Source organism: Lactuca serriola, chromosome 4, assembly GCF_051521515.1.
Source record: "Lactuca serriola cultivar US96UC23 chromosome 4, Lser_US96UC23_V15, whole genome shotgun sequence".
Classification (NCBI taxonomy): domain Eukaryota; kingdom Viridiplantae; phylum Streptophyta; class Magnoliopsida; order Asterales; family Asteraceae; genus Lactuca; species Lactuca serriola.
In genome coordinates, this window is record NC_136411.1 from 227374786 (window position 1) to 227385246 (window position 10461).

General features: G+C 40.1%; 1 protein-coding gene across 2 annotated transcripts; it reads right to left on the bottom strand.

Annotated features, from left to right (window-relative positions):
* Positions 1-7860: 7860 nt before the first annotated feature.
* LOC145096793 (protein BRASSINAZOLE-RESISTANT 2-like) lies at positions 7861-9607 on the bottom strand. 2 transcript variants are annotated; one of them, XM_079034145.1, is made up of 3 exons: positions 9386-9607; positions 8997-9272; positions 7861-8666 (listed from the first exon to the last, which is right to left on the bottom strand). In XM_079034145.1, exons 2-3 carry the CDS (start codon positions 9252-9254, stop codon positions 7983-7985), a joined length of 942 nt encoding a protein of 313 aa, XP_078890271.1. In that variant the 5' UTR covers positions 9255-9272; positions 9386-9607; the 3' UTR covers positions 7861-7982. The 2 variants fall into 2 exon arrangements, with proteins under 2 accessions (XP_078890271.1, XP_078890270.1); XM_079034144.1 differs by having other exon boundaries at positions 8997-9607.
* Between the last annotated feature and the right edge of the window lie 854 nt (positions 9608-10461).

A 10461-nucleotide genomic window follows, 5' to 3' on the forward strand; every position in this document is an offset into this window, starting at 1 on the left:
TTCGCTCTCCTTCCCAGAGACTCTGGTTACATGGCGTTGGCGCAATGAAGCGTTGTAGAGGGAAATAGTGTGTCACATTCTAAAGTAAAAGAGAGAGGTGGAGATAGAGATAGAGACAGAGACAGAGACAGAGACAGAGATAGAGATAGAGATAGAGATAGAGATAGAGATAGAGGTAGAGATAGAGATAGAGATAGAGATAGAGATAGAGGTAGAGGTAGAGGTAGAGATAGAGATAGAGTTAGAGTTAGAGATAGAGATAGAGATAGAGATAGAGATAGAGATAGAGATAGAGTCTCCTAACTATTCCTATAATAGTTACTAGGGTTCCAGAAACGTGAATAATAGAGGGAGGCCTTTACTACCCAAGGCGATGCATTGGCTGAGAGAGAAAGAGCTTTTATGTCTATATATGTATACATGATATATAACTAATGTTTAAATGACCTTCGGACGGATAAACGATACCCACCAGACCACATCCCAACGAGGAAAAGGAAATAGGGCGAACTAGCCTTCCTAAGTCTTTTAAACATTATTTATATAACTATACAAATACAGACATGCATTTAACGAAATAAAAGCATAGAAGAAAACTATGATGAAAACTTTGGAAAACCTTTACGCATAACAACTTTGAAAATGATTTGCATAAAACAGATTAAGTGAAGAAAAACCTTTGGGAAACCTTTATCAAGAGTTGAAAGTGAGATTGGAAAATCTTAAGCTGGATAAAACAGTATAACATGCAAAAATCCATTTTTCTATACAGTTATCAATCACATGTGATTTACATAATAACTGTATAGATCAACTTGTATCCCCCCCCTATAAAAGCAGTTAAAATCATTAAAAGGTTCATTCAGGGGTATGAACTCACCTATTGTAAGTGGATCGGGTGGAGGTGCCGGTTGGGTGCTCGGTGTCAAGTGAAGACTTGAACACACTTAGTGACCTACTAACATATAAAGGCATATGTTTACATACCATTAGTGTTTATAATACTAATTTAAAGACGTAAACGCATCCTAATGTGCGGAAAACACTTTGGTCAAGTGCTAGGAGGTTATTGGGTTGCAATAAGGGAGTGTATGGCCTAGATAGGGAGTTTACTCTTCAAGAGTAAACTCTTTATGGAGTTTTAGGCCCTAAGACCATATCCCCATGATTTTACGGCCGTAAACTGATGGGTGGTGTGTTCTTGGATGCTTAAAGGTCTTATATCACTTGTGGAATTAGGCTAGGTTCAAATCTAGGGTATAGGAAGTGACTAAGTCCTCAAATAGACCATTCATGGGAGTTTACAACTGTAAAAATAGAGTTTACGGCCGTAAACTCTTACTAGTCCCTTCCTTTTGTGTTTTGATGGTTCATACTTGTTTCTAGTCAATTATACAAGTCATAAGGGGTGTTAGGGGCATCATATGACCATTTTATGGAGTTTACGGCCCATGGACCAATCCTTGGGGGGTTTACGGCCGTAAACTCCTAGGTCCTTGGTTTCTTTGATGTTTAAAGCTCCTACTTCGTTTGTGGTTGATTCTAGACATTTACCCAAGTCATAGGAGGTGTTTGAGGGCAATTCTAACACCTTAAAAGGTGTTCACAGCCCTTGAAGAGGGGTTTATGGTCCAAGAGTGTTCTTGGGCCGTAAAATCATGTGTACTCTCCAAAATTCAAGGTTTTGGTGCTCTAAGCTCGTATGTGTAAGTCCACAAGTCATATCTAAGCCCTAGGAGTGATTTGGAAGGGTTTTGGGACTTCAAAACCCCACTTATGGGTGTTTACGGTCCAAGAGTGTTCTTGGGCCGTAAACACATGATTTGGCCCCTATTGTATGTCTTAAACACGAATTTTCATGTTAAATGAGCTAAACAACAAGTTAGAGTAGATCACTTACTAGTTTGGGGCTCGAAATGGGCGGCTTTTGGATCGAAAGCAACTTGTAGAGAGAGAGAGAGTAGAGAGAGAGAATAGAGAGAGAGAGAGTGAAAAGGGTGTAAATGAGGTTTACTCTCCCTTATATAGGGGTTTGAGTTTGTGGCTCGGTGGAAATCTACCCGATACTGACGTTAAACAGGGCTTTTGGTCGCACCCGATTAAATGGTCGTAATTTGACTTGGTTGAAACTAATACTTTTTCAAGGGAATATTGAGGGTGTTTCTAATTTGTTCCAATCCTTATGAAGTCATAATAAAGTCCCTATTTAATTAACCTAATCCAAAAGGTTAACGGACGATGAGGTTAAAAATCACGGGACAAATTTCGGGTTGTCACACTTGTATGCTCAGTTCTCCAAGTGTGAGTTCTGGTTGCGCGAGGTGCAGTTTCTTGGGCACCTTGTCAACCAGAACGAGATTTCGGTAGATCCGGCCAAAGTGGAGGCCGTGATGAGATGGGAGGTTTCGAGGTCTCCATCTGAGATTCGGAGTTTCCTAGGATTAGCCGGCTACTATCGGAGATTCATCCAGGATTTCTCCAAGATAGTCGTACCCCTGACCAGGCTAACGAGGAAGGTCGTGGTCTTTTGTTGGGGGCCTGAGCAGCAGGCTGCATTCGAGACATTGAGGCAGAGATTGTGCGAGGCACCAATCTTAGCCCTGCCAGAGGGCATGGAGGATTTCGTCGTGTACCGTGACACGTCCATCTCGGGTTTGGGCGCAGTATTGATGCAGATAGGGCATGTCATTGCTTATACTTCGAGGCAGTTGAAGCCTCACGAGGCGAACTACCCGACACATGATTTGGAGCTGGGGGGCTGTTGTGTTCTCCCTCAAGATTTGGCGTCATTACCTATTTGGGGTTCGTTGTACGATTTACACGTACCACAAGAGCCTGAGGTATCTCATGGATCAGCCAAATCTGAATATGAGGCAGCGTCGGTGGCTTGATGTGGTAAAGGATTATGACTGTGAGATTCTCTATCACCCAGGAAAGGCCAATGTGGTGGCCGACGCGCTTAGCCGCAAGGCAACGCCGATCAGGGATATCTATCTGAGGATGACAGTGGTGACTCCGCTTTTGGAGCCGATTCGGGAGGCCATGAAGGAGGAACATTGGAAGAGTGAGCGGATTATGGGAAAGGTTTCCTCCTTCGACTATGACAGCCGAGGATTATTGACACTACACCGTAGGGTGTGGGTGCCATACCGCGGAGGTGTGCTCCAGGTTCTGATGGAGGAGGGGCACAAATCTCGATTCTCCATTCATCCCAGGATGACGAAGATGTATAGGGATCTTCGCCTAGACTATTGGTGGCCCTGCATGAAGCGGGATGTAGCATGGTACGTGGAGCGGTATGTTGTGGTGAGGTTGGCCAGAGGGTTATGGGGAGCACCGAAGTGGTGCTCAAGATAACAGAGAGGATTCAGCAAGTTCAGAACAGACTTCAGACTGCTCAGAGTCGGCAGAAAAGTTATGCAGGCAAGCGCCGATCGGACCTGGAGTTTCAGGTCGGGGATATGGTTCTCCTGAAGGTGTCGCCATGGAAGGGCGTCATCCGATTCAGGAAACGGGGCAAGTTAGGCCCCAGGTACATTGGACCGTTCAGGGTCTTGGCCCGGGTGGGCAAGGTGACATATAGGTTGGATCTGCCAGCCGAACTCAGTCAGATTCATAGCACTTTTCACGTCTCCCAGTTGCGGAAATTTTTGGTGGACAATTCGGCAGTGGTACCATTAGAGGATATTCAGGTTGATGACAGCCTGAATTACATCGAGCGGCCTGTAGCGATTCTCGACCGGAAGTCGAAGGATCTGAGGAACAAGAGGGTCGAGCTGGTAAAGGTGCAATGGCAGCACCGGAAGGGCTCGAAATGGACTTAGGAGCCGGTAGATGAGATGATGGAGCATTACCCAGAGCTTTTCCAGGAACGAGCGGCAGACTTCGAGGACGAAGTCTAAAATAAGTGGGGGAGATTTGTAGCACCTGATTCCTGGTAAGTATTTTATTTAAGTAATTTTGCATTTTTGGCCTGGCACTCGGCGAGTTGTAGGCCCAACTCGCCAAGTAGAAGCGGGATGAGACGCGGGATTTATGTGATGGACTCGTTGAGTCAGGTCCCGGACTCGACAAGTAGGCTCTGACTGGACAAAACCCTAATCTGAGGGTTTGCAACCTATTTAAACAACCTTATACAGCCTCTATCGCCCCTTTATGCTCCTAGAAACCCTCCATAGCAAACCCTAAGTGTTTTGGTGCAAGATCTAAGGCTTTTGAGTGATTTTTGTGGGTTTTGACCTCAAGGAAGAAGGAAGAGCGTAGAAGGATCAAGAGGATACTGAGGGATTCGAGTTTGGTTCATCATTTGCAGTCTTTGAAAGGTATAAAGTTTGTACCTTGCTTGCTTGTTTGTTACATCCCTTTTTGGGAAGGATTTAGGGCTTTTTAAGCCATATGAGGTATCCAACCAGGGGAGGACGACATAGTAGGGGGGCTGCCGGATGCTTTGCCCCCCTCAATCTCTATAGAAACTTTAAAGTATATTAATATGTTATTGATAAATTTGAAGTCCATGGGTTTGTTTTTGTAATGTTAAGCCCCTTCCATTCTCTTTTAAAGTTTCAATTATTATATAGAAAAGTAAGGTGGCAATAAATATGACTAAATTAAATCTCTATGGACTAAAATATCACCGAATTCACCCATTTATCTAAATTGTTGATTTCCCTTCATTTAGTTTAATTGGTGTCATTAATAACTCTTTTAGCTAAAAACTTTTATGTCCAATTAACTAGTATAATAAGTATTACTTTTATTTTCATTTAACCAACATGGTATATAACTCCTATTTATATGATTTTTTTCTTTTATAAAATTTTCACTATTGTCCAATATATTTGGGGAGCTCAATATAAGCCCCCCTTAACCTTGAATTCTGGCTTCGCCGCTGTAGCCAACCATGTTTGCAAACATGGTTGGGGGTCAAGACTTCGGATCTAGCACTTGGGGAGAGTCACAAGGCAGATTTGGGTTGCTTTTGCACCCAAGGAAGGCCCCATGTAACAAAAGAGCCATTTTAGAGCCTTTTTGGCTCAAAAGTCCCATGCATGCACGTAAAGTTCGTAACTTTACGTGCTATATCGAGCTTAGGGGCTTGGATCTATCATTTGGACAAGTATTGTACATCAGAAATCGAGGATTTAGGGTGTGGACGATATCGACTCGGCGAGTCCGTTCTTGAGACTCGACGAGTCCAAGGCTTTGAGTCCCATATTTGTTGAGGGTCAAAGGACTCAGTTGGGTCTTAGAAGGGTAGTAGCAGGACAGAAAGAGTTACCCAACGCATTGGACTTAGTTTTAGACCTAGAGTTCATGGGACTCGACGAGTGCTAGAACAGACTCGGCGAGTCCAAGGCAATCTTCTTATGTTTAAAGATGAACTCGACGAGTTGTTCATACAACTCAGCGAGTCAAGGTTAGGACGTGTTCATCAGATGAAGGTGAACTCGAAGAGTGTTCATACGACTCGTCGATTCGGATGAAGGTTCATTGATGTTCGTAAAGGAGGGAAACTCGTCGAGTCATTGCCAAACTCGACGAGTCGAGTCGTGGATAAGGACGAGTAAAGGAAAGGGACTCGACGAGTTGACGGCCCAACTCGGCTAGTCGGGTCAGTTGGAAGTTGACTTTGACTTGGATTTGGTTGGGGATAAAATAGTCATTTTACCCTAAGAGTAGATATCAGTTTCTGATTGAGTGTTCTGTGGGGATTGTAGCCGGAGGATTTCCGGAGCAGCAACAGACAGAGGTTTCCGTTACAGATTATCAGCAGCTACTCGTACGAGGTGAGTTACCTTCCAGTAGGGGTGGGTATAACGCTACAATTTCGGCCCACCAAAGAGGAGTATTTAGAAGATGATTGTCTTTGTGATAATTATCTTGGTCTGGTTACGTGCTTTGGTCATGAGTTTTATCTGAATGATATGTTATGTGTTTATAGGGATTAGTTCCCTGACAGCGGTCCTTAGGACCGAAGGGTAGGTCAGTACCTGGATATGCCTGACTCTATGTTTATATCTTGTTATGGTATGCTAGTGGTAGGGGGTGGAATAGTCCCCAGTTACCGGTTGAAAGATACCGATGACAGTTACTGGTTGAAAGATACCGATGATGATTACCGGTTGAAAGATACCGATGATTATTATCGGTTGAAAGATACCGACAACGGTTACTGGTTGAAAGATACCAATGGAAGTTACCGGTTGAAAGATAACAATGATATTGTATGGTACGTGGTATGATGGGGAAACTCACCAAGCTTTGTGCTTACGGTTTCGGGTTTGGTTTCAGGTACCTCTTCATCTAAGGGGAAAGAGCCAACGACATAGCATCGCATCACACACACACATGATTCCGCATCAGACTTTCTGGGATTGTACTCTGATTTTCCTTATTTTTGATGTCATGGTTTAGGACACAACATTATGATTTTGTAATGTATTGTTTTATTGACAGTGTTATGGTAAAATGTTTTAGAAATTATTAATTTAAAAATGAAATTTTCAGGCTTGAATTTTGGGACGTTACATATGATTAGGTTTATTATGGCGTTTTGTTCGAATATATTCTTTATTTTTTTTTCTTTTTACATTTTTTTTGATGTTTTGTTTGAATATTTTCTTCTAATTTGTTTGGCATTTGTTTCAAATGCATTTATTAACTTTTCTAGATATTCTGTTGAAATAATTTCTTCTAATTTTTTTTGATGTTTTGTTCGATTACATTTTTAACGTTTCTTTTACGTTTTGTTTTTTTATATTTGTTAAAGATTTCATGGTTGCTATAGTCATAATTCATAACTTAATTCAGTTACAATCATGTTTTTTTTGTTCTTTTTAAATTATTATTTTTAATTCAATCATTTAACTATATAACACATATAAGGTTGTATAATTGTTATTTTTGTAAAACTTTTTATAAACATTTGGTGTAAAAAAATGTAAAAATGTTATTTAAACGCGAATATGATTAATATAGATAGGTTAATCAGAATCCAAAACGGATGTCAAGTTATACATAGACTAATCAGAATTCGTATAACTCGAAAACGAACAAAATGTCTAAAAGAAACAAATAACTCAAAAACACTAAAGTTAAGTCCAATGTGAAATGAAATGGTCGCTCTCACAAGTTTGCGAGACAGTATTAGGTTAGCATATGTGTACTTAATCTATATTAATCATATTCACATTAACAAAACTACATAAACGGTCCCTATGACAGGGACATATTATATAAATGATCCATATGGTAGAGAGAACACATACCATTTCGCATGAGATGTAATTTAGCCAAAAAAAATTGTTTTTGTAATATTTTAGAACCATGAGGACTGTCTATGCAAATAAATTCGTTATAAGTATACAATTGATCGATTTTGTCAACCACAAGGACCGGTTATATAATTTTGTCTTAAAAAATAAGTTAAAAGAGTTTAGGATTTGAGTCTCAAAAGTCTCCACAACTACGGTGTGAAAATTTTAAATCAATTTCCGATCGAGCTTTCTGCTGGACACTTTTGCTATCCTAACGAGTCTGCTGTGCACCCGATTTCCATATAATATGATGCAAATAGAATATATAATATGAAGTTGAGAATGATATGCATCGGTAGTTACCGGAAAATAACATTTTTCTTCATGAATAAGGTCATGTTGTAATTTAATTTTATAAGGAGACAACAAAATCTTAATCATTCGGGTAAGGCCGGAAAAGATAATAAACTTTCACAAGAAAGCAAAGAACACAGCACCAATTGACACTTTTTCATCAAACTTTTGAAAAGATTCAATCTTTCTCACAAATGTAAATTGGGTCTTCAATCATCCAACAAAATGATTGGAAAAAAAAAATAGAATGTAAAGAAATTCAAATAAAATATCATAATTTCTACTCAATATTTAATGTGCATCTTCAAGAACTGTTCACTGCCATGCTTAAGTTGCTAACTTCAATCTTTAAAACAAACACACACACACACATTATATTTTAGAATTCCCACTTCCAAGAGTGAGTTCAAGATCATCCACTCCAACATCATGAATCCTCTCGCCTTCCCATGCCTTCACTCCTCCATTCTCAAACTCGAATTCCATCCCTTTACCTTTCTCCGAGCTCGCATCCATGGCGGCAGTGGCTCTAGCCACCGGTTTCACCAAGTTATAAGTCGGGGAGTTGGGGTTTGTCATCACCATCGGTTCATAGTTCTTGAATCGCAACCATTGGCATGAATCAATGGTGGAGCAATCAGATTCATCACACTCCGGGATAGTTGCAGGTGTGAAGCGGTGGGATCTGGTAGGGCTTGTAGGCGCAGACGACGCAAAAAATGGCAAATTGAATGAGGAAATCGATTGTTTTGTGAACGATTCCCAGTTGAGATTGTTGGGTTTAGGAAACTTTGAAGTTGGAGATGAGAGAGGTGGAGTTACAGGGGCACTGTTGGAGATCCGGAGAGGTGGGAGAGAAGATGGAATGGTGTTTCGAAGAAATGCAAATGGGTTACTTGATGGACTTGGGAACGATGAAGATGATGGGCTGCATTGATATGAAGGGATCGGACTCGGAAACGATGAAGACGGCGGACTTGGTTTCTGGGAAGAACACGGCGTCGTAGTGGTGGATGTGCCGCCGGTTTCAATGGAAGGTAGTGGTGGCTTCGAACCCTGTTTCAAATCAAGAATCAAAACTCGTAAAAATGATGATAATGTACAGATCTACAGCTTATAAACCCCAAAATCTATTTCCATAATTCTAGATGAAGCTTTTCAATTCATGAAAACCCATCAAATTTCCCAAATCAAAACACACGAAATCTCAATTACTTGATCGGAGTAACAAACCGCAAACCGCAAACCGCTAGATCTAGCTACTGACGATGAATGAAGAACAACAGAGATGAATCGATCGAATTGGGGACGAGGGTTTTACTTAATCCGGGTTAATTTTAAACATAATTCAGTAGAATTAACAAAAAACAAGATTATGATTTATACCTTACGAAAGGTGGTGCCATCAGGAAGAACAACCCAACCAGCTTCTTGACAAAGTGCTTTCAAAACCTCATTGTTATCACAATGTTTAGGCAAATTGTAGTTCCCCTGTGCTCTCAACCCATTATATATATTCGCCGCAATCGCTCTCCGCCGTCGCTCCCTCCTCCGATTATTCTCTTTCTCTCTCCACGACGGCTTCCTCCTCCCTCCTCCTTCCCCCGCTGCCGTCAACGACGATGATCCCCCTTCCTGCATCATTTCGCTCACTCCCTATCTCTGTAAAAGAAAAAAAACACCTAGCCCAGATAAAAACTCTCTCTCTATCTCTTTCTCTCAGGTCTTATATATATATGTGAGTGTGTGTTTGTGGGCATGAAGGGGAGAATTACTTTGCTCTGTGTGTGTGTGTGTGTAATTCACACAGTGATGAGTGATCACAAGAAATTTGCTTCTCCCCAACTCTGTGTCTCGAAGTATCTCTGTGTTACTTTGTTTCTATGTGTGTGAATTGTTGGGTTCGTGTTCTTGAGGGTGTGTGTGTGTGTGTGTTTGACGTAAAAGTGGTGAAATGGAGAAGAGGGGCAAGACTCATGTGTGGAGGAACCAGGAGGAGTAGCATGTGTTTGCAATCATTTTAAACAAGGCTGGCCTTTGGATGTGTCTTAGATGGAGATGGATGATAATCAATGTGTTAACTCTTCTTGCTATCATTATTTCTCATTTGTGTGTTTTCATGTGTCATTGTTAATTTGATAATTAGAATTAAATAATTATATTTTATCAGTAATGTCCGACTAAGGTAGAGCATTCTAAAAATAGTAGTTTATTGGGGAGTTTTTTTGTCGAATAGGTTTATTATGAGAGTTTTATTTTATTTCATAACTTATTTAATTTTTTGTAAATTATAACTTATGATATTAAAGTAATTTTTTGCACAATTCTAAAAATTATAGATGGATATTGAATAATCTAACCATCTTGTATTGTTTTTTTTTTTTTTTTAAAACTAACCATTTTTTTTTTATCTTTTTGAGAAAGTAATGTCTAAACTAGATGGATCATGATAAATTACATAACCCATTCTAACATATAAACCAGGATATTATTATATTTCAGATTTGGTGGGCAAAATGAGATATGCCATTTGGTTCCGATGATTTTGTGGTTTGTGGTGGGCAAAATAAGATATGACATTTGATTCCGATGAGTTTGTGGTTTGATTCCGAAGAGTTTGAGGGTGTAGGTAAGTTAATAACTCCTTTACTTCTTGTTTAATTTTCTAACTAAAGGTTTAAAAACGTTGGAACATGAAAAGCAAGTCCAGAATGATATGTTAGTTATTGGTGTCTTGATTATGTAAAATTTTAGTATCACAAAAGACCCAAAGTATTAGAGAAATAATTATATTGACAATAGCATGTGAATTTCGTATTCTGGAACATGTCCGGATTACAAAGAATTTGTC

Excerpts from the sequence above, each read along its gene's own strand:
- LOC145096793 (XM_079034145.1), bottom strand. The coding sequence starts at position 9,254 with ATGATGCAGGAAGGGGGATCATCGTCGTTGACGGCAGCGGGGGAAGGA. Across the intron at positions 8,667-8,996 it reads ATGGCACCACCTTTCGTAAG|GGTTCGAAGCCACCACTACC; the intron begins GTATAAATCATA and ends GATTTGAAACAG.